At 41.8% G+C, this 23,735-nt stretch overlaps 2 protein-coding genes across 2 annotated transcripts in view; one reads left to right on the top strand and one right to left on the bottom strand.

Annotated features, from left to right (window-relative positions):
- The first annotated feature begins 120 nt into the window (after nucleotides 1–120).
- On the top strand, nucleotides 121–23,406 carry LMNB1 (lamin B1). The gene is made up of 11 exons (XM_005532228.3): nucleotides 121–596; nucleotides 9,209–9,365; nucleotides 10,181–10,306; nucleotides 11,303–11,473; nucleotides 12,852–12,977; nucleotides 15,517–15,737; nucleotides 16,948–17,173; nucleotides 19,140–19,244; nucleotides 19,654–19,773; nucleotides 20,480–20,593; nucleotides 22,619–23,406. The coding sequence occupies exons 1-11, from the start codon at nucleotides 250–252 to the stop codon at nucleotides 22,658–22,660; spliced, it is 1,755 nt and encodes a 584-aa protein (XP_005532285.2). The 5' UTR covers nucleotides 121–249; the 3' UTR covers nucleotides 22,661–23,406.
- Nucleotides 22,712–23,735, bottom strand: part of MARCHF3 (membrane associated ring-CH-type finger 3) — a 64,678-nt gene continuing 63,654 nt past the window's right edge. Inside the window, exon 6 of the mRNA XM_088054027.1 lies at nucleotides 22,712–22,798. Coding sequence (XP_087910153.1) covers nucleotides 22,736–22,798 — 63 coding nt within the window. The 3' untranslated portion in view covers nucleotides 22,712–22,735. The remainder of the gene's footprint in view (nucleotides 22,799–23,735) is intronic.

Raw genomic sequence — 23,735 nt, 5'->3', positions numbered from 1 at the left:
GCCCGCCGGCCGTTGGCGGGTTTTGAATTTAGCCCGCGGCAGAAGGCGGGTCGCAATTGGCTGGCGCGCGGTCACGTGGGCGGGAGGGCCGCGAGCGCGGTCCGGCTGGGCGGGCGCGCGGCCATATTGGATCGGTGCGGAGCCGGCGAAGGAGGAGGAGGCGACGGCGGCGGTAGTCGGTCCGTCCGTGCGTCCGCCTGTCCGTCGGTCCCCCCCCGGTCCCCCCAGTGTACCCCCCGCCCGCGCTCCATGGCCGACCCTACCCCGCGGCCCCGCGGACCCGCCGTCCCCGCGATCCCGCAGAGCCCGACGCGCACCTCCCGCCTGCAGGAGAAGGAGGAGCTGCGGCAGCTGAACGACCGCCTGGCCGTGTACATCGACAAGGTGCGGAGCCTGGAGACGGAGAACAGCGCGCTGCAGCTGCAGGTGACCCAGCGGGAAGAGGTGCGGGGCCGCGAGGTCACCGGGCTGAAGGCGATCTACGAGGCGGAGCTGGCGGACGCGCGGCGGGCGCTGGACGACACGGCGCGGGAGCGCGCCAAGCTGCAGATCGAGCTGGGCAAGCTGCGCGCCGAGCACGAGCAGCTGCTGGGCAGGTGGGCAGCCGGGAGAGGCCCGGGAAGCGGCCGTGGGATGAGGGGATGGAGATGGGGATGCGGGCGGAGCGGCGGCCCAGGCAGCCGCGGTGCGCGCCCTGCGCTCCCGCCCGGCCGTCCCGCGGGCGCTCCGGCGGGGGCTGCGCGGCCGGGAATGAATGAGGGAACGAGTGAGGGAAGGAGTGAGGGAATGAATGAGGCACGGGCAGCGCTGCCGCCGCTCCGCCCCGGCGGGAAGCGCCGGCCCCGAGCGCCGCCCCCGCCGGCTGCCAGAGCCCCGGTCCCCGCAGCATCCGCGGCCCGTCCCGGCTGCCCGTCGGGGTGGCTCCGAACGGTGCGGTCGGAAAAAGGGGGAAGGTCTGGTTGGATATTAGGCAGAAATCCCTTACTGTGCGGGTGGTGAGGCGCTAGAACAGGTTTTACAGGGAGGCTGGCGCTTAAAAAATGAGGTGAAGTGCTCTGGTTGCTACCCGCAGTAAGAGAGACCTTGGAGCACTTTCTGTAAGGAAAGGAGGCTGGAGAGAGATTTTTGACAAGGGCCCGGAATGATAGGACAAGGTGGGAATGGCTTTGAGCTGAAGAAGGGCAGGTTTACATGGGATGTTGGGAAGAAATTCTTGGCTGTTAGAGAGGTGAGGCGCTGAACAGGTTGCCCAGGAGGTTGTGGATGCCCTGTCCCTGGAAGTGTTCCAGGCCAGGCTTGATGGAGCTCTGAACGATCTGCTGTAGTCAATGGCATCCCTGCCTCTGGCTGGGGACTTGGGACCAGACGGGCTTTAGAGTCCATTCCAGTGCTTTAACATTCTGTGATTCCATGACTGTTCACTGCTCCCTGCACGGACAGGATGCTGTCTTTAAGGCTCAGGCTGCTTCGGAGTGAAAAACAGAGCTTTTCTGAAACAGATTAACTTCATTATATTGCATCACTCACTAGGTAATACATGGAGCGTACTTAAAACCAAAGAGAACTGTAATTTCTGTGTGCCTTTCTGGATGTTCAGGTGTTAGAAAAGGTAGAATTTGTGTCCACATGTCCCCCAGCTTGACGGCTTTAGGGCACAGTGCCAAGATCCCTTTTCTTGCAGTGAACTGATTCTGAGACACTAGATTTTGCTTCTTAAGCATTCGACTCGATTCAGTTGTTTATTTGGTTCCTTGTTTGTGTTTACCTTCAATTTGATTTCTGTGACTGCTGCAGTTTTAGCCATTCATCCTTTAGTCTTGGAATCACAAGGTGTGTCAATATTGGGAGGGGAAGAAACGTCCAGAGTTGTTATTCTTCCTCTGCTAGTGTGTCTTCAATGCCCTCTCAACCCTGATTTCTCATGATGAAAAAGATACTTAATGTCTCCAGCGTCTGCAGACAACTCTGATATCTTTTGGACTCTGTTATTTAAAAAAACTGAAACTGTGAGCTTCTAATTAGTGAGACTGGTTGCTCTTGAGGTTACCTCTTGGTGCCTTATGAAGGTCTTAAATCAAAGTGGTCATTGACAGTGATAGGGAAAGCCAGGTGTAGCTGCAGACAGGCACCAACATTACTTGACTCTAAGGTCAGGCCAGGAATTTCCATCTCTTAGTGATTCTATTGAGGAAGACACACCCTTGTGTCAGCTTCTCACCAGACTTCATGTGTGGGGTTGGGATCTAAATGCAGCCTGTAGTGGATTCCCTTTTTGTGGCTGGAACCAGGTCATTAGTAATGTGGACATGGACATCTGCATATTCTGTCTTGCATTTGCCTGTGTTGGGATACTTGGCAAAAACCTGATGTTTTGCTGGGGGCAGGGTGTTGATTGCCAATAACTCCTGGATGGTTTAGTAAAACACTTAATGCTATTTGAGGCTCCTGGATTCCACTTGTTTGTGGCTCTTTGGTGTTTGGTGCCAGACCTCACGATGGGCGTGCAGTTTCTTAGTCCTCTTTGAGTGTTGTTAAGATGGATATCTCTGGGATATCTAAGCTTATCTGTAATTCTATTTGCAAAGTCTTAAAAAGGAGCAAAGGGGTTTTTCACTTGAACTGGAACACACTCCCCCTTGGCTTCTTAAAGCTTTTAAGTCACATTATAACCTGGCAAAAAATACTCTTAGAAACACTTCTCACAAGTGTGCATAGGAGTGTTGTAAAGGTTTACAAGGTAAGATGAGAATGTGTGCTCTCAACAGAACTTTCCTTGCCCTCTCTGAAAGCTGAACTGCAGTGTGATCTATGTGCTGGCTTTAGTTTAAATGTATATAGTAGTTTGCATCAAACAGCCACTTGGGGAAAGAAAAAAGAAGAAAAGGAAAAAAAAAAAAGTGTTTCCTGGCGTGTTTGGTTTCTGTGGTTTAGGTATTCTGGTAGCCATGTCATAACACTCAAATTAGTGTTCCTTGCAGAGCCAGTGGAGATAAATGTGAGGAGAAATGGCTCTCAAGGTGTTCTGGGTCTGTGGAGGGAGAAAAGATGATTTTCCACTTAGTTATCTGAAGCTGGGCAATATAATTCATGGTCTAGCTGGCTTTTTTGTGTGGCTTTTTTTTTTGGCTATTTGAATATTTTTGCAGGTGTTATTCTTGTGCAACTCTGCTTTCTCTGGTTAGCACGACGTCCTTCTTAATTGCTTGATTCATTTTATTCCAGTCATCTTACAGTCACTCTTTGGGTTTCACATCAAGCTCATGCTTCTAGTTACTCTCCAAGTGCTGTAGGACTTCTTTTATTTCTTTAGAAAAATTAAAGATCAGGTCACCTATTCATTGCATTCAGTGCCATCTACATGGTGTGATGCGCCAAAAAGCTTGCTCTCTTCATACTTCTAATCCCTCAGGATAAATTTTATTTGTTTCTTCAGCTGATGCTCCTATATATGGCAGACTTGTTGCATGCCCTCTTTCTAGAGTGCTTGCCAATACAGTGGGTTCTGCTATAGCTAAATATGAAGGTTTCCCTTGATACTTCAAATCTCTAAAGTACTAGGGGGGAAAACAAGTGAGGCTGAAGAAAACCAGCTTCCCTATTTCTGTTCTGGGGAGGGGATGGGAAAGTGATACTCCTTGTTGTGTAAGTAGGAAGCTTGTGATGGACAGAATGGAGATAAGGGGGGAAAAAAAAATCTCTGTATTTTAAGACTTGGGGGGAAAAAAACCCCATGTAATTCGAATTTAGGTGTATAGAATTCTTAGAGAGCTCTTGGGAGGTGGAGAAGAGGCAGATCTCTCTTCCGTAGTTTGAGAAAGAATTGAGAGACCATTTCACAGTATTTCACAGTATTTCCAGTTTATTTTCTCATTAGTGATTAGGCAAGACTTTGCTGTATGCTTAGCCATTGGTGGTGGCTGTTGTAGAGACTCTACTTCTGTCCTTCAAATAAATAGTGTAGTTAATTGTGGCTGCTACAATTTTGCAGTCAAGGCCTGTGGAAGACACCAGCAGTAGCTCCACGGAAAAAAATGTCTGAGCATGTTGATTTCCAGCTGCTGGGCTTGCTGGTGAACAATAAAGGTGAAGGGAGGTAGTGGGATCACAAAGTCTCAAAATGTGTGATGATACAATTAGCAACAAATTATTTTGTAAATTATTAATAAAATTGTTAAATTATCCTGTTATTTTTAGGTAGAGTGCATGCACTTCCTACAGCAGAGCAGCGTTGCCTTGGCTGGGAGTTCAGATTGCTGTAAATTTCGTATTTCTTGAGAAAAGGGTTAAATAGACAAGGCACACAAATCAGTGAAAGATGTGATCCTCGGGCAGGTCATAAAGCCATCATTTAAGCAGCAGGTCCCAATTGCTCCAGCACATCCTGCAAGACTGGAGAAAGCTGCTTTTGAGGGGGAATGTGTCATGGGTTCATCATTTCCCCAGGTGCACACCAGGGAGAACTGCTGAGCCGAGATGGTTGGGGGGAAAAAGCATCCTGTGTCACTGGGGCAGTCGACAAGGGTGCACATTGTCAGGTTTGGCACAGCTGTGTCACCAAGTCCTGCTGAACAAGGGCTGCTCAGAAAGCCAGGCTGGCTGTTGTGCTGTGTGGCTCTGCTGGTGGGTCAGGTTTCAGCATAGTTCTCCACTGGTGGAAGTGGTTTCCAAGATGAAGAAAATTTATTTCAAGGGATGTTTGTGATGGGGGGTTAATTAAAGCGTACGGCGGGTCAAAAATCCCCGGCTGGACTTGTCCACGTTCTGGTTGGTCGTGTGAGGAAATTGTGTTCTTTGGGAGGCATAAGCTGGTGTTAACACCAGTTCATTTAGGAAACCCATTGTTTACATTTGTCTTTGGCAGGCTGAGGTTTCACTGTGGCTCTTTGCCAGTGCTGGGGGACATCTGCTGTCCTGGAAGAGGAGACAACATGATCAAAGTAACTTTGAAGGAAATTGTATGTTTTATTGGAGAAGTTGGTAAAGGACTTAATCTTCCTGTATTATTATCTTCAGGTGTTTTGTAGAGTGCAAGCATTAATAGCAAATGTAATGGTGGCAAGGAACTAGACTTTAATTTTAAATATCAAATAGATAATTTATCTGTTTGTCTGGCTTTGAATCTCCAATTGGCCTTCCTTTCCATCTACACTCTGAAGTCCCTTTCTGCACTGAGATTAGGCAGTAAAATAAATATCAGGAACAGCTTCCCATCAGCCTGTGCCTTGAATTAGGGGCAAGTGTGTGGCACTCTGCAGCTGAGCAACTGCACAGAACCATGTGGTCTTGGTGCAGGAAAAGATGTGACACCTGTTCCAGGGTTTTCCAGGGTGCATATGTGCTGTAAGGAGCTGGGCAGGAACTGTGGAAAGGAAGCTGACTTTAAATTTTTTGAGGCATGTTTTTGTTACTGTAGGTGATCTTGAAAAGCGAGGCAAAGATTGGAGTCTGGGGAGCTCCAAAGCTTTAATCTGAAATCTGTCGCTGTTTTGATGTGTATCATAGAGCACCCAGAGGGGGAAGGGGTGGGGTGATTAACTTGTTGCAAAATAATTAAAGCCACTGAAATATAAGAATTTGTATTCTCAAGTAAGCAGGTCTTCTGTGCAGTGTAGGACACAAATGCTTGGTCTCAAATATGTGAGCATGTAATGATGACAGGGTAGTGGGCAGTGGTTTGATATGTGCTTATGTGTGTAGGTCCTGCTTAGAAATGGGGTTATAGTCATGGGATTCACACAGATGACCAGGAACTTCAGACTGGATTTGTGACTTCAAGCAGGGTCACAGCTGAGCAGTATGTGACCAGAGATGGTGTGTTGGTGTTGGTTTCAAACACTTTAATAAATAAATTTTAAATAAAATGGGTGACGTGAGACAAGCTGAAACCAGATTACAGATATTTATTTACAGGACAGCCAAACTCATCCAGTTACTCTTATTTTCATGTTGAACTCTATTCCAAAATTTGAATGCTCTTAGCTGCCTTATTTTAAGGCACTTTCTTGCAAAATGCAGCCTTAGCATTTTGTCTGCCATAGGGGAAGAATGTGGGAAACTGACTGCTAGCTAAATAAAACATAGAAAATTCGTGACTGTAGTTGGGGTTTCTTTTATTATTTTCATATTTCTCTACAACTGGAGTAGAAAACTAGCCCACTACGCAGTAAACGTAATTTTATATGGGTCTAAATATAGGTTGCATTATCAGGGATTACAACACCTGTGTATCTATGTCATGACTTGGCAGAAAGCCAATGATGTTCTAGGAGAGTTTGATTAATGTTGGTAATGCTTAGCTTTGTGATCAGACTCTTAAGTAGGGGCGGAAAAGAGTGGGTGAAGTGTGGGAGGTGAGAAGAAGCTGTTGTAGGGTGGTGGTAATCCTGCACTCGGTCAGTTTCAGAGGAAATTTTGAATTATACCTCCCAAGGTCTGGCTGCTGACTGCTTGCCTTGTGTTAAGTGTGTGGTTTGTCTGGCTCCAGATGGTCAGCTCAGCTTATTGAACAGCTAGAAAATTATTTCTTTGGGGTTTTTGGTTTGGTTGGGTGTTTGTTTTTCTGGAGGGTTTTTTGGGTGTTTTTTTTTGTTTGTTTGTTGGGGTTTTTTTGGGGGGTGGTTTTGTTGTTGCTGGTTTTTGGGTTGGGGTTATTGAGTTTTTTTTTCTGGTGGTGGTGGTGGTTTATTTTTGTTTGGTTTTTTTTGTTGGTTTTTTTGGGTTTTGTTTTTTATATGGCTTTTCTGTTAACTTAGCAAGAAGTATAAGGAGATTATGGGAAATTCTAGGTTGTTGTTAACAATTTGTGGATAAGAAGATCCACGCTCTTTGAAGTCAAAAGAGAGAAAGCCAAGCTGCTTCTTTGAAAAAGATGCAAGTCAGCAATTACTTCTTTGCTTTTGTTTCTCCTTTCATGAGTCAAACTACTTAAAAAGGAGTGCAGTTCTAGGTAACTTCTGAACACTGCAACAGGAAGGTGTTTGAGGTTTTTTCATTTGCTGTATTCAGATGTAGCTTTGGCTCTCTGGGGAGGAAGAAGCCAGCTATTGTCAAGAGGCTGGAGTTCTTCCTGGTGAAAATTAGTGTGTGTTAGGCTGAAGTATGTGTTGTATACATTAGTGTTTGTTTTTATAAATCACAGAGGCTTTTCTGATCTTCCCCTCCTTTCCTGTCTTCCCTTTAGGGCTGGGATGACACTGCTCAGTTGCTGAGATTTCATCTGGCTTTCAGTGTTTGAAGTGTGGAGCTCCAGTTTCTGTTTTCTCTCTGAGAATGTGCTCAGCTGAGCTGTCTCAGACAGCTCATGACACTAACAACTAATAGTGCTTAATTTTAATTCTCCACCCACCCACCCACCACCCCCCTGCTGTGGCTTTTGTTGCATTAAATTATAGTGTGGCTTCATAGACAGCCTTGCTGCAAACAAGCCTGAAAGGGCTGATCTAACTGGTTAATACTTTTTGTGGTACAGGTACCACACTGGGTTTTAATCATGTTGCTGTTGCTAGTCCATTTTATATACTCTTTTATTCTCTGCTGCTGCATGGCAAGCATGCTCCTCTCAGCTGCCTTCCAGTGTAAAAATGCATTAAAAAGATATTTGCATTAAAAGAATTTAAAATACTAATAGTTTTAAGGTGTCCACACGCTTTGGAAAGTGGCATATTTTGGGGAATCTCCCTGTTTCAAAGTCCAGGATAATTTGGGGCAGACTAAGGAGCAGCACGCTGTCTATAGCTCTGCAACATTTTCCATTTCAGGGTGGGCTTGGTTTCAGCATGGGAGAAGGAGTTTCTTCTGCACACCTTCCTTGCATGCTGAAGTTCCAACAGGCCTGGGTGGAAGAGGAAGGACAGGACAGAACCTCTAGGAAATAACAGGGAGAGCTGGAAGCAGGCGTATCCAAACCCTAAATCCTGTGGTTTTGTCCAAGCTGTGGGCACAGCTGTGGATCTGAGAAGTGAAATGCCACGAAGGGATTGGGGAGTGTTGTGGAGGAGGAAGCAGCTGAGTGCAGAAGAGAGTGTTTTTGTGTGTCTCAGGGGCTCCCAGCCTGCCCCATGGTGCGGGAGGGGGGAGCGGGTGCTAATCCCATGGGATCGGGATTAGCGAGCGCTAAGTCTGTTGCGTAAAGCCTGCCATGTGGTGTGGCTGTGGTGCTGAAACCCCCAGACATGCATTCCATCCCTGCACCCCTCTGTGTGCACCTGCCTCTCCCCCGAGCATGACAAGTGCAGGTAACCTGGGGAATTAAAGGATCTTTTAAAACTGAGGGTCTCTCCTTTTAATATTCTGTCGATTTTGCCATAGGTCTCCTTTTGCCAAGAAGTGTTGCTGTTGTGTCTTATAAACTGTACAGTGATTAGAAAGTAGTGGATGTATTCTGGATCTGTCTTTATCCAATTTCATCATCAAAATCATCTCAGCATTATGTTGTTAATTCTGCCCTTTTTCTTTTTTTTTTTTCTTTTCTTTTTTTCCTAACATCTGAAAGGAAAAGCAGGAAAACTGAAGGAGGATATGCCGGCTGTGGTATTACTGAGCCTAAATCTGTCCATTCCTTTAAAAAATTCATAGCTCAGTTAAAACCATCAAGGACTTCTGCATGCTACTGCCCTTGGTAGACAAATGTGGATATCCCAGGCAGAAAAAGAATGGAACTCCAAGGCTGAAGAATTGGTTACACATTTAATGAATGCTTGTGTCATCTAAGGACAAGAAACATTTTGATTCATTCACCAGTTTCCTTTCTCCTGCTTTTGATAGTAGCCTGTTACAACATTATTTGTGGATAATAAACTTGTGTTTATGAGACATTACTTTTTTTCCCATTTCATTTCTCTGCTTGAATATGCTGGTTTAGGAAATAAACGCCTACAAAATGTGTGACTGCTTGTCTAGACACAAAAACTAGTTTGAAGGTAATTTGAAAATGTTCTGTGCTTGCCCTCATAAAGAAATCACATCACCTCTGCACCAGTGTAATTTCTGTGAGGGCAGATATTGTTGGATAGACAGGATTTGGGTCTGCTTCCTCAGGTCTGTGGGACTTTGCCGTTTTTGAAGGGTGCTGCAAAGCACAGTAAATTCAACTAACACAAGATGTTTTTGACAGGTGTTTCTCAAGTTTGAGATTCAGATTGCTTTATTAGTCAGCAGTCAACGGGCATTTCTAGGTTTTCTTGTAACCACTTTTTCTGGTTTGTTCCAGCTACGCAAAAAAGGAATCCGACCTCAGTGGAGCCCAGGTCAAACTTCGTGAGTTTGAAGCAGCCCTGAATTCTAAAGAAGCTGCACTGGCCACAGCCCTTGGTGATAAGAAAAGTCTGGAGGGAGACATTGAAGATTTGAAAGATCAAATTAGAGAGGTGAGAAGAAGAAGAAACATCAATTAACCATCAATTTCTGTTAGCCAGTTGAGGTGGTTTTCTGTATTATGAGCTGCCAGTCTGATAAAATACAACTTTGTAACAAAAAAAAAAAAAAGAAAAAGATGAAAACCCATCATCTGGTCATAGCTAGAACAAATAGTGATTAATTTTCACCACTAGAAGCAGTTTCTGAGTTACTGTTGAGTTTTATTAATAAGATGAATGGTGAGAGAAACAGCTCATAAAACTGCAGATGCTGAAGTTGCAAGGGGTACTTAGGGAGAAGAAAGCAGGTCAAGACTCAGAGTACACTTGACACTTTTCAGAAGTGTTTTGGGGGGCAGATTGACTTCGCAAGAACGGATAATAACAAGTAACAGTTTCTCTCTGCCCTCCTTTTGGTTCTGCTTGTGGTTCTCCCTGTTCTGGTGGAACAAGGAGGAGGAAAAACTCTTGTCCTAGTTTTGTTAGCCTTTTGATTTGTGATCTTGAGCAGCACCACCTCAAGAGGATGGGTTGTGGAGACCAGGAAACTGGTGTTTTCCATGTATTAGAAATTGATTTGTAAAGAAAATTATTAAGTAGCAATTTTAATGCCAGTTACTAATGTGAAATATATAGAACTCAACTTGTATAAGCAGCTGCAAAAGTGTATGTTTGTGATAGGCAATATTACAGGGGTAGGTATTGGGGTTTGATTGTGAAGGTATACCTTAATGTGTAGTTAAGCTGTGGTTCTGTGAGGCTCTGGCCATTCTTTGAGTGTGAGTTCTGCTGCATAATTGCTGTTTTGATTCTTTTGTTTCCTAAAGCTTGAAGCTTCTTTAGCTGCTGCCAAGGAACAGCTTATAAACGAAACTTTGCAGAAGGTGGATCTTGAAAACCGTTGTCAGAGCCTCATTGAGGACCTGGAATTCCGTAAAAATATGTATGAGGAGGTAAATTTAGTCTCAAAAACTAACATTTTTAAAGGCAAGAAGACTGGGAGGTCATTTGAGAATAGGAAAATAATTTGGGTTGGGAGGTTCCTCTGCAAGTTGTCTGAACTCCTACTCAGAGTAGGGTTTACCTCTGTTCTAGTGTGGGGATTTCTAACTTCCTTTTTCTAGAAGAAAATATTTTAATTCTGAGTTAGTGTGGTGAAATAACTTCATGTGTCATGTTTCATCTTAAATTCTGATCATGGTATGCAATGCACATGTCTTTTTTTATTAATGAGAAAGTAGGTTAGTAACTTCCCACATAATCCCATTATAAGAAATAAAGTGGAGGGAGACTCAAACAGGTGCTCTGGACCTGCAGTGTCAAATCTTTCTAATAGGATGCTTTTGAATAATGGAAACAAAAGTGGATGAATAGTTGTCTTTCAGAACTTTTTCTTGCCTCCCTCCCTTTCATCTGTGGCATTTGAGGCTTTCCAGGAGGAGCCTTAGGACAATAACAAATGTACTTGATCATACTGTCTTTTGTTCCATGTGTGCTTTTTCTTGCTTGGAGTATTTTCAGTTTTGTTTCATGTTGTTGGAATCCCTTTCTTTCCAGGGAAAGCACAGGCAAGCACACAAGTAAATGGGCAAAGTGGGGTGACTGTTATAAAACAGTAGTTAGATTTTGTTGAAGCACAGAAGGGTACCTCAAGAAAGGAAAGATAGAAATTCTAAAAAATTTATTTTAGAAATAAAAATCTAATGGTGCTGAGGTGTATTTTTTGGAAGTCCAGACAACTCTCAGAAAAAAAATGTTGGTGGTATACTAGCTCTAATTTTAATGAGTGGCTATTGCAAAATAAGACTGGGGAGACTGTTTCTACTAAGAGTTTCATGTCAAAGTAATCTGATACCAGAACCTGCACTACTCACCACTCAGCAGGATAGTCTTCTGAAATTCTTGTCCTGTCTTCACTGGGTGTTACCACGTTTCTCTGGTTCTCACAGGAAATCAATGAGACCAGAAGGAAGCACGAAACTCGCCTGGTGGAGGTTGATTCTGGGCGTCAGATTGAATATGAGCACAAGCTGGCCCAGGCCCTCCACGAAATCAGAGAGCAGCACGATGCACAAGTGAAGCTGTACAAAGAGGAGCTCGAGGAGACTTACCATTCCAAAGTGAGAACATGTTTTCACACAGCTGCTTGACGTGCTTTGTTTTTGTTTTGCCTAATAGCATAATTGCTGGCAGCTCAGAGGGGTTTATTAGGGAGCTGGGTTTGAAATTAGCGTGCGTTTGAGTGCGAATTTGCATTTTCACGTCTCACTTTGGGGGCAGGTTTGATCCTCATCAAGTGCAACAGCAGAAGGGGAAGAAGCGCTGTGTGAAGGTGATCTAGGGGGAAAAGTGATTAATGCTGGGATTCCTGTGAATTTAAGGGAAGTTCTTGTGTTGTTAAGCATGATACTGAACAATGATCAATCAAGTGCCCCATGTTTTGTGTAAAAATTCATAATGGGACTTGCTGAGAAGACAGAAGATAGTCCTCTAACCCTGTACAAAACATGAGGAAGTTTTACAATGCCCAGTAACTTCTGGTTTTTACTCATCTAGGCAGAAAGCTGTAATCAGTTATACTTCATCATTTCCTTCCTCTGCTGTTATTCAGTATTTATGTCAGGAGGCACCCTGATGTCTCAACTGAACCTGGTTTCTGTGGCTGTACTTGTTGCAGTTAGTATTTTTTAAAAGCAGAGTGGGATGTTACAGCAGAAAAGTTCATACAAATTGAATTAATTAGCATCAGTTTTGGTCTTTTGAGCCTGTTTGTCTCCAGACCTTCAATCTGGCCTGGAAAAGTTTGTTTAAAATACAATCTAGCCAAAAATGCAACCTCTCATTGCTTTCTTGGTCATTCTCATCAGGTATACTTTACTTTATTTTTGGAAACTTAGTTAAAAAAAATAATTGGATTGCTTTGCATAATCATCAACAACAAGTTCAGTAAATCTATGGTGCAGCTCAAGTGTGTGTGGTAGTTTTCAGCAGGAATGATTTAGTTACTTTGTAACAGTAACTTTCATTATTTAATTATATTCATTATTTATATTCATTATTCTTTATTCAAGGTTGAAGTGATGGAATGAGGCAGTAGTGGCTTAGGGCACTGGTACTGGTACCAGTTTTTTCTTACATTGCCTGAAAGTTAACAAGTTTGCCTCTTTTTAGAGAATTAGTACTTTCAGTTCAGCTTCTTCAGTTTAAGTGTGTTAAATGAAATTTGGCCAGCATGAAAACTGAACTTAGTTCAATCTCAGTAATGTCTACAAGGGCAAGTTTTAATCCCAAAGTAAATATTCAGAGAATTGGAATTCCAGGCAGCGCAGTCCAGCGTGGCAACCACATTTTAGCCCTGAACAAAGAAAAGTTTCTCTCTGTTGGAGTTGCAGAGAGGAACTCAGTGGCTTAGCCGTGCCCTGTGGGTTTTTGGTGATTCATTCCTCCTTCTGGTGAAAGTTACTTTGAAACTGATGTCTTCACTTGGGTGCCCTGCAGCTGGAGAGTGCCAGGCTGTCCTCGGAGATGAGCAGCTCTGCAGCCAACACCATCAGGGAGCAGCTGAACGAGAGCCGCATGCGCATCGACAGCCTGTCCTCCCACATCACCAGCCTCCAGAAAGAGGTAACCAGCTGTGCCTCCTTGGTCCTGCTACTCACAGCTGTTGATTTTTGTGTTAAAGGGCTTTTCTTTCCATTGTAGTTGTTGGTTTCTGTATTAAAGGTCTGTCTTTCCCTTAAGTTGTAAGTATGTTCAGCGTCACGGCTGGAGCCTGTCTTCTCTCCTACTGCTCTGTACTTTTTCAAATCCCTTAATGTCTCCTTTTGGCAAACTCTATTTTCTTTTTCAGTGTGTAGTGTTCTGCTATAGAGAAAGTCTGTGAAACAGGGTACTGTTAACTGCCTTCTGCGAATTTTTGTGGATAGATGAGGCGATTTTAGACAAATGTGTATTAACTGTTCTTGACACTTTGAGCAGTCCAGTAGTGACTGGCCCAGCCTAGTGTGCAATTCTACGAAGACACATTCAAAGCCAGAACTGGAATTTGCAGACTCTTTTCATCCTAGATCCGGTTTGCATCTAGACATCTTGAAAAAACTAAACCTGATGATGTGATCTTGCCCAGATTTGGAACGTGAGACTGAGTGAAAACATCTAACTGTACTTGAGCATCTGTAGGGCAGGATCTTGAGCAGGAGCTGGTTGTTCCTAGATCACAAAGGGCATAGATCACACCCAGAGAAGTATGACACGATGTATGACAAGTGGTATCTTCAGTAGATACCTGTCTGTAACATTGTGGGCACTGCAGTGGGAAATCCAGCGTGAAAATGAGGAGAGTTAGGAGTTGGTTCTGCAGTTATCTTTTGTGACTCACTTGAAAACCAACAAAACATTTACATTTTTTTAGGATTATAAAGTACTAGTAGTGTTTGATCCTTTCTGTGAGTGATACATTTTGAATTTTATTCCTCCTGTACAGTAGACTTCAGTAGGACATCAAAATTCTGTATATTTTGAGTAAAAAATATAAATGCAGGGGACATTATTTCCTAATTTTCCAAATAAATGGGCAGCTACTAGTAAGAGTCTTCCTACTTTTCCTTTTATCTAGTCAAGTTAGTTTCTGGAAAAGATCAGGTGATAAAATGCATGTGTATGAGGTCCCACAGGAATTGGATGGAAAGTTCTGGCCACTTAGATCTTATTTCTGCCTTTAGATTACTATCATCTTTTGGGGGTTCAGAGTCAATAAGTTGTTTAAGTTAATTGTCTCTTCTGTTCACTTCAGGAGTGACAGCTTGGTTGAGAGGACTTGCTTCTGGACCGGCAGAAGTGTTTGTTGCTAACTTCAGGGCAATCAACTTCAGGAAAAATCACCTTCTGTCATTTTGACTGTGATTTTCCACCAAAGAAACCATTTTGGCTGTGATTTTGGGGTGGCTTTTTTTTTGGTAGCATTAGTGAAATCAGCCCCAGTACATTTTTGTCTTCCACTTTACTAGCACTAAGTTAAGCTTTATTTTCTTGGAAATCTCTTATCTCTGGTGCTGGTCTGGTTTGAGCTGCCAGCACTGAGCTCTGTAGTAGACTTCGCTGTGATCTCTCATGTGACACAAAACTCCATTTGTTAAATTCCTTATCTGACTCTCAGCATGGACAACCAGTTACACTGGTCAGACATGTGTCAGTTACTTGTGTCAGACATGTAGACTCCCTTCTCTCTCTGTCTCTGGAATATGTGGTGACTTCCTAAATTTGGGTGCATGCATAGCAAACTCCGTGATTATGGGGCATTGGATTCTGTGTCTGCCCATTAATTAAAAAAAATAATTAAATTTCAAGGGGCTGTGAAACAGAAGAAAGCATGTTTATGGAAAGTAAACCCTAAAGCTGACATCATTTTGGGCTTTCTTGGATAAGCATTCCATTCTGGGGGTACAATTTTAAGATCTGCTGGCTTGATGGAAATTTTTGAAGCAGGAGACAAATCAGATTTCTCTAAGGAAGGCTTATCAGCACACTCTGAGCAAGCCTTGGAGGCTTCAAGGGTAGGCAGACAGGTTTTCACTGACAGCAACCCCTGTTCCTTTAGGGGAGCTGCCTCCCAGAATTCAGGATTAATTAGGATTCAGCACCAAGGTGAAGCACAAAGCAGACATCTGGGAACTAGAGAGCACTCTAACACCTCCAGGGGTGGTGACTCCTCCACCTGCCTCCCTGGGCTGCCCATTCCAATATCTCACCACCCTTTTGGTGAAGAAATCTGTCCCAATGTCCAGCCTAAACCTGCTCTGGTGCAGTTTAAGACTGTGTTCCTGTGTCCTGTCTGGCATGTGTTAAACAGTTAAACTCTTAAGCTCAGTTTTTCTTCCTCAGGTAAATTCAAGTACAGTAGTATGTTTTCATACTTCAGAAAAACGGAGCAAAGAAGTTGTTTTTCCAAGGATGTTGCAAGTTTCACTGGAATTTGAGGTGTTTACATTTCCAGTAGGTGAGGTGGAGAGCAGGAAGTTGAATATGGGCGAGTTTGAACTCAGAAATAGGGGAGGATGTAACTTCAGTGTCCTGAATTCCATATTGCCTGAAGAGCAGAGCACGTGGAGGCTTGGGTGGGCTTCCCTTTGCACCATCATTGATCTTTTCAATGCTTTTCCTCTAGTCTAGAGCGTGGCAGGACAGAGCACAGGAGCTGGAGAGCAGCCTGGCCCAGGAGCAGGAAAACTGCCGCAAAACGCTGGCAGAGAAGGAGAAGGAAATTGCAGAGATAAGAAATCAGATGCAGGAGCAGCTGACAGACTACGAGCAGCTCCTGGATGTGAAACTGGCACTTGACATGGAGATCAATGCATACCGGAAATTGCTGGAGGGTGAAGAGGAGAGGTAGGAAAGGAAATGGCAACAAGGTGCTGTCTCTGTTATCTCTGTGCTTTACTCGTCTTTTCCTCTGTTAAAAAGCAGTTTTTAGTGGTGCTTGACTGCTTTCCAGGGCATTGGTTTTGGCCCCTCCTCTCTGACACAGTTCTAAGTCACTGTGAGACCACACTGGTTATCAGACCAGCTCTCAAGACAGCAAATACCTGTTTTTTTTATTGTTTTTTTTTGGTTAAGATCCAGCACAGAAGAAGTAATGAGTTTTCACTTGTATGACTGTTTGGTGCCATGTTAATTTTCTTTGAGATTAATTGCAGGGTTAATTAATTGTTACTCAAATTCCTTTCAAGTGCAGAATAATTGTAACAAAGCCATTATGATTGCCCAGCTCATCAGCTAGCTGCATTTTCCACATCTGGCCTCAGATTTCTTCCAATACTGACAATTTTCACCTCTGTCACAACTGTAATTTAAGGCAGTTTGATTCTTCACAGTATTCTGAGCCACTCACTGCTGATTCCTCTCAACTGTGGGGATGAAACAGCCAAAGGTTTTATGCCACTGTGTTTTTGCATTAATTTCCCACAGTGGCTTAAGTCTCCCTAGGGTTTTTCTTTCCTTGTAGTCCTTAACAAATGCTTTTATGCTCTTAATTTAGTAGTCCATCAGTATTCTGTGCTTCTGGAACATTAATCAGCTGTTTAACAATGTTTTATTCACTTCTTAAATACTTAAGCCTTCACTTCTTCATGTAACATGCTTTTTTTTACTGTGTTGCTGTATAAATCTATGGGAAGGAGATGGAAGAAAGTTTATTTAAAAAAAAAAAAAGGTGGGAAAAGTAAAACCAAATCACGGAATCATTAGGGCTGGGAAAGATTTGAGTCCAGCTGTTGACTGCCATGGTCAGCACTTAAACCGCATCCCCAAGCGCCACATCCATGTGTGTTTCCAGCACTTACAGGGATGGTGATTCCACCACTTCCCTGGACAAAGCCTGACTGCCTTTTCAGTGAAGAAATTCCTGCTGATACCCAGTGTACACCATCCCTGCCCCAGCTTGAGCTGTCTGTCCTCTCCCTCTGTCCCGCGTTCCCTGCCAGCAGAGCGCCGCTTCACCCTCTCAACCGGGGAGCTGTGGAGAGCAAGGAGGAACCTCCCTGAGCTTCCTTTTCTCTGATGTGAAGTTGTTGTGTGTTTCCTCCCTTCCCCACGCCAGGCTGAAGCTGTCCCCCAGCCCCTCCTCCCGGGTGACCGTCTCGCGGGCCTCGTCCAGCCGCAGCGTGCGCATGGCCGGCGGCAAGAGGAAGAGGATCGACGTGGAGGAGTCGGAAGCCAGCAGCAGCGTGACCATTTCCCACTCTGCCTCTGCCACGGGGAACGTGTCCATCGAGGAGATAGACGTGGATGGGAAGTTCATCCGCTTGAAGAACACCTCTGAGCAGGTTTGGAAGTGCCTGTGTGTGTCACGACTCGAGGTGCGAGGGTGTCCTCGGCGCCCTGGCAGCAGCTCCCGGGTTTTGTGTTGATCCCGGAGCTCGTGGCATGAAGGGACTGCAGTGTCTCAAAGCAAGCTTTCACACTCTGTTCTGGATTGATATTGGCTTTTCCCCAAGGGTTTTCAGTGCTTTTGTTTTTACTGCAAGGTGGCCCATCCAACCAAACGTTACCTCGCACTTCTGCGTTCTGCCTTGCAAGTAATGTACCTGTAAAACTTTACAGATGACATTGCCCCGATAAGAAATACTGCAAGCAGACAAAAAGGGTGCTTTAGAAGCCTTTACAGCACTTTCTCTGCCTTAAAAAAGCCCAAAATAAAATACACAGATGCAGAATAAAGGTCTAGATGAAATTAACTGCTGATGTCCCTTGTATCTGCATAGACCTTTCCTAAATCGTAGTTTTTCTTCTTCCTTGGCTGCACCCACAATTTTATGAGCCCTCAGTTCCCATGCAAAGCCACTGTTGCAGTGACTGCTGAGGTAATTTGATTCTGTGAATAGGTTGCAATTTATACTGGGAGGGTGCACATATCTGCACATATGAAGAACACTTTGATAAATAATAATCACAACTTCTCCTTATCTTGCCCTCATAATGATGCTGTTACACACAGCACATTTCCCTCCTTTATCTTCACTAAAAGGCAGCATGTCATGATGATTTAGCTGACAAAGACTGGCCTGGTTCCAAGTGTCCCAGTCCCCTCCAGTCAGTGAGGATGTGGGTTGTAATTACCTGTAATTGCCACACCTGGGAAGAGATGGTTTAATTCAGTGAATTCAAGAAACCTTGACATTTCTCTTGGTCTAGATACTTCATTGTGTAGATGACTCAATTCCAAGTCAAAAACTATTTCTAATGAGTCAGAACCTGACATTTTCTTTGCTTTTTTGAGGGATTTTTTTGAGCTTCACCCCTGCCACTCACATACTTGTTTGCCACATGGATTTTTCCCCACACCTTTTATTTAATTTGCCTACACATTCATTGTTTCGTAAGGAAAAAGAAGCATCAGTTTTGTTCCCAGTAACCATGGGTGGTTCATGTTTTTAGCACTTTTCTAGGGGGTCTAGATTTGAGCAACTCCCTGTAGTGCAATGTGATAAACTGTACATGGAATATTCTCAAGTGTCTTGACAGTTTATATAAAAATAGATTAAAAAAAAATTTATTAAATCCTCTCTAATTATGGCATGTTTTGGTGCAATGACAATCTGAATGTCAGCATCCATTGAAATATATAAGATGGTTTATTTTTTGATAATTTAAACTGGCAGTGGCAACTACTGAGTGATCAGAAGCTATGTTGGTGGGAGAGTTTAAAATATTCTTACTCTTGTTTTGAATTTTAAAAATACCTCCTCTTGTTTTGAAGCAGTCATTCTATAAAGATGACTTGTATATGATTTGTTAATGCTTTTCAAGTAATTGATAGGAAAAAAAATAACATAGGGAGTATGTGGTGGCAGGTGTGCACATGTAAAAATATTTCAAGAATACTAACAGCAGTATTTTGTTTTCTAGGAAGCCTGCTTGCCATTCTGTGCTTCAAAAAAACCATAAGTATTTGTAAGGGGATTTTAATATTTAATACATATTACTAATATGTGCTTCTCTGGACAAAGTGATAACAAAACTGGTGCAAATCATAAACATTAGCTAAGTTAGTATCAGAACTCAAAAGCAGGATTTATTACGGTTTAACTTCAAATAAGAGGTAAGATAAACTTACCTAAAATTATTTTAATTCCATGCTGAAGATCAAGTGATAATAAACCCTTTCACTGAAAGTTTTATGTGTGCCACGGCCTTAAAGATAAAACACACTACATGCATAGCAGAAAATGAATGCTGGTGGATTTTTTTTTTATTATTATTATTTTCTTTTTTTCTTCTCCCTTTTCTTAGGATCAACCTATGGGAGGCTGGGAGATGATCCGAAAAATAGGAGACACTTCTGCAAGTTACAGATATACCTCAAGATATGTACTAAAGGCAGGCCAGACTGTTACAGTAAGTTGTCACGTTTCAGGTGCTCACTAGAAATGGACTTCAGGCCAGCTTCTGTGGGTCAGAAAGGCACAAGGTTTTTTATACATGCTCAGGAAATAATCACCTGATATTGTGCTGGGCATTCCTTGTGTCAATTGCTGGGACAATTAATGCAGGGAGATGTTTTTCAGGTCTTTACTTTCTGTGTGAAGCAGTATTTTCACCACTGAAAACTTTACATCATGTTACATATTCTAAAGTCCCTGCATTAAAAACAGGTGTGTTTTATTGTAGAAAACTTGGGAAGATACTTGGTTTTCTTCACTGGGAGAGATCCACAGTGTCACTTAAATGGAATTAACTGCAACAGTAGTTTGGAAATGCAGTAAGACTGGCAAAAAAAACGTTCCTGTGTGACTTCTCTTGTCAGATCTGGGCTGCAAATGCTGGAGTAACTGCAAGCCCTCCCACTGACCTCATCTGGAAGAACCAGAATTCCTGGGGCACCGGTGAAGATGTGAAAGTTGTGCTGAAAAATTCTCAGGGAGAGGTAAAGCACCTCAGATCTGTGTGAGCTTTCTCTGTGGTGGCATCACCTACAAAGATGCAGGTTAGGGCTCCACACAGGAATGCACTGCAGTGTTTGGTAAAGTTTTCTCCTTTTGGAGAACTGCTGTAGTTTAGAAATGCCTCTACTGAAGCCTGTGATTCTTTTACTCTGTATTGAGTCTAAATCAAAGAAAATTTACTTGTTCAGGCCCCTCCCTCATGGCAGGAGCTGGGCAGTGCCTTAGAACACACTTTGAAAAGAAAGTTTTGGTAAACTCTTCAGTGATTTGTCTTCTAAATTAGTTTTCCTTAAGCCTGGGTGCTTATGAGGAGTGGGGGATGTTATAGTGAAATCCACATGAAGCAGTAAGGGGTTAATTCAGGTGAGGGGTGATTTAAATCTTGGTTTGGGGGGGACAGTTACTGTGACATGCTGCAGCTGAAAGAAAATACACAAATACATATGAAAAAAGCAGATTTTGGAAGAACCTGATGAGTGTTTTGTCAGGAACACTCCTTTTTATCATTAAGAGATTCAAAACCAAGCTGTTTATGCTCGGCAATACCTGAAAAGTATACAAACAAAATGAATAGCTTCCCCAGCAGCCAGAACTTTAATTTCTCAAAGTCTTAGGCAGGTGAGTGGGAGGTTTTTTTTTTTTTTTCTTATTTTTTTAAGAGTTCAAGTCTTAAAAAATGTCTTGCAGGAGGTTGCTCAGAGAAGCACTGTGTTCAAAACAACAGCACGTAAAGGGGAGGATGAGGAAGTTGAGGAAGAAGCAGCTGAAGCTCTGGATGAGGAAGACATTTACCGCCAGCAGGTATTTTCTAAGAGTTAACAGGGTTATTTGCATTGAGAAAATGGAGATGTAAGTAATGAATTCTTTTTTAAAAAAAAGAAAAGATCAAGTGTGGATTTTTTTGTTGTTGTTGTTTAGTTTTGGGGTTTTTTTGTATTTTTTTTTTTACAGTAATTAATGAAAGCATGGAGCTGTCTTATTGAAACCAGTGTAAAAATACTGCCTTAATATATCCTCTTGCAGAGAAGTACACCTTTTTCCCAAAGTTTAAAGACATGGGGATTTTTTTTTCCCCTAAACTCTTTTCCTAATAAGATTCCTCCCCCATGTCAATTGCTTGTAGTTAAGTTTGGCTTAAGCAGGTAAATTTACTGAAAGTTTTGAGAATTTAAATCTCTTTTTATCTCTGATAGAAAAAATTGTGTTAGTGTCTTCTGTTCACATACTTTTTCTGATAGAGAAAATTAGAGATTTTAAAACTCTTTGAGAGAAAATGTCCCTGGCATGCAGAAAAAATGAAGTTCTGAAGACCAGAAAAAGAAAAAAAGAGCTGTGCTGGAAATCAGAGATGTTAGATTTCTTATATGAAACCTCTACATGGTGCTTGTATATGCTCCCTGATTCAAATATGGCAAATATGGTACCTGTCCTCTATTATTCCTCAACAGGAAAGGACAAGGTAACATTCTTTTAATTCCAGGGTAAAACAGGTTGTATAGCTTTGCTGACACTTGTTTGTACCATGCCAGGGCAGCAATTTCATATTTATAACATAACACAAAACATAACACAAAACATAACACAAAACATAACACAAAACATAACACAAAACATAACACATAACACAACACATAACACATAACACAAAACATAACACATAACACATAACACAAAACATAACACAAAACACATAACACATAACACAAAACACATAACACAAAACACATAACACATAACACAAAACATAACACAAAACATAACACAAAACATAACACAAAACATAACACATAACACAACACATAACACATAACACAAAACATAACACATAACACATAACACAAAACATAACACAAAACACATAACACATAACACAAAACACATAACACAAAACACATAACACATAACACAAAACATAACACAAAACATAACACAAAACATAACACAAAACATAACACAAAACATAACACAAAACATAACAAAACATAACAAAACATAACACAAAACATAACACAAAACATAACACAAAACATAACACAAAACATAACACAAAACATAACACATAACATAACACATAACACAAAACATAACACAAAACATAACACATAACATAACAAAACATAACACAAAACATATAACATAACAAAACATAACACAAAACATATAACATAACAAAACATAACACAAAACATATAACATAACAAAACATAACACAAAACATATAACATAACAAAACATAACACAAAACATATAACATAACAAAACATAACACAAAACATATAACATAACAAAACATAACACAAAACATATAACATAACAAAACATAACACAAAACATATAACATAACAAAACATAACACAAAACATATAACATAACAAAACATAACACAAAACATATAACATAACAAAACATAACACAAAACATATAACATAACATATATATCATAATGTAGTATATATCATAATGTTGTTGCAAATCCCTCCTAACATAACGTAATATATATCATAATGTAATATATCATAATATATGTTATATGTAAAATTAAAATTTATATATTTATTAAAATTATATATATATATAAAAGCACAGTAGTTTCTTTTGAATAGGAAAGCATTTTGCTGCTGGGGTGATTTTTTGGGGTGGTGTTTTTTTTTTTGTTCATTTGTTTTATTTTTGTTTTGGTTTTTTGGTGGATTTTGTTTTGGGTTTTTTTGGGTTTGGTTTTGTTTGTTTGTCTGTTTAGGGGGGGGGATCATGGTTTTCTTGTTGGGGGAGTTTTTTGGTATGATTTCCTTTTGGGTTTTAAATGGTTCTCCCTGTTCACAACAGGCAGAGCAAAGGACATCCAACAGAAGCTGTGTGGTCATGTGAAATTCCAGCCCCTCCAGGCTCCTCCAGCCGTGGTAATCCCTGCCTGCAGAACAGAGCCTTCTGAGAAGCACAACGTCATTTTCCTGTCTGTGAATTTTCAAAAGCTGCGAGTCTGATGGCCTTAAATTTCCTCTGCCACTGAAGAAGAAAAAAATAAATAAATAAAAAAATATAAATTAAAAAAAAAAAAAAATACAAAAGAAGAAGGAAGGTTTGTCACAAGCATCCCGACTTCCTGGCAGGACGTGAGCTGGTGGCTCCTGACAGGGAGAACTGAGAGTTGATGCTCCTGTCTCTCTCAGATTTATACGCCAGTCTCTCTTCATTGAAACCTTGCTGGAGTAGAAATATTCCAGTGTGTTTTGGGGATCGATTTTTTTAGATTATACCACTCTAGACTAGTTGCTACGACCTCTTTGTATTTTAGGTGCTGTTGGGGATTGGTTTAGAGTTCTTAATTCTGGAAGAGGATTCATGTTACACCTTGTAGTTGTGGTGTTAAGATAGTGTTACCAGCTTAAATTTTCTTAATGTGTTTTTTTTCTAACAAATTAGAAAGCTGTTTCAATATGGATTGCCTTACTTGTTTACAATTTTTAGTAACAAAACAAAGTCTCTAGAGGTCTAGTCTACATTTGTATGGGAAACAGTTGTAATTTTGCCAACGTTGAAAGCTTTTCTGTCCTTTTCACATTATTCTGATGTCTGGAAAACATTTGAATAAAGTACCTCTGCAGAAGAGTAAAGTTTTTGGAATTTGTTTCTTCCTAGAACTGAGCTGAAAGTTGAATGAGTATTGAATCCTTGAAATTGATGGGCTTTGAAGCTGAAGAAACATCCATTAAAGGGAACAGTGGCATTTGAGATGCAAAGATTGCTTCTGAATAATGGCTGATACTGCTTCACATTTGGAAAATTAATTCTTTTGAGCTTTATTCACACTCTGTTGCCTTTGTGCTCATCTTTGCTCATGGTTCTGTTCTTACTGGACTGACTTTATTGCATCTTGCAAGTACCAGGCTAAGCAGTTTGAGCAAGCAAGAGAGATTTAGAAGTGGTGTAAAATAATTACCTT

This window comes from Pseudopodoces humilis, chromosome 4 (assembly GCF_049639895.1).
Source record: "Pseudopodoces humilis isolate 2021_Gansu_Grassland_sample_001 chromosome 4, ASM4963989v1, whole genome shotgun sequence".
In the NCBI taxonomy this organism is placed as follows: domain Eukaryota; kingdom Metazoa; phylum Chordata; class Aves; order Passeriformes; family Paridae; genus Pseudopodoces; species Pseudopodoces humilis.
This window is presented reverse-complemented; position numbering and strand designations above follow the sequence as displayed.

What these genes read in the sequence shown, in the direction of transcription:
- LMNB1 (XM_005532228.3), top strand. Translation starts at nt 250, where the DNA reads ATGGCCGACCCTACCCCGCGGCCCCGCGGACCCGCCGTCCCCGCGATC. An exon ending in GTAAAAATATGTATGAGGAG is followed by an intron (nt 10,307 to 11,302) that starts GTAAATTTAGTC and finishes TGGTTCTCACAG; the next exon opens with GAAATCAATGAGACCAGAAG. An exon ending in CTGGAGGGTGAAGAGGAGAG is followed by an intron (nt 15,738 to 16,947) that starts GTAGGAAAGGAA and finishes TCCCCACGCCAG; the next exon opens with GCTGAAGCTGTCCCCCAGCC.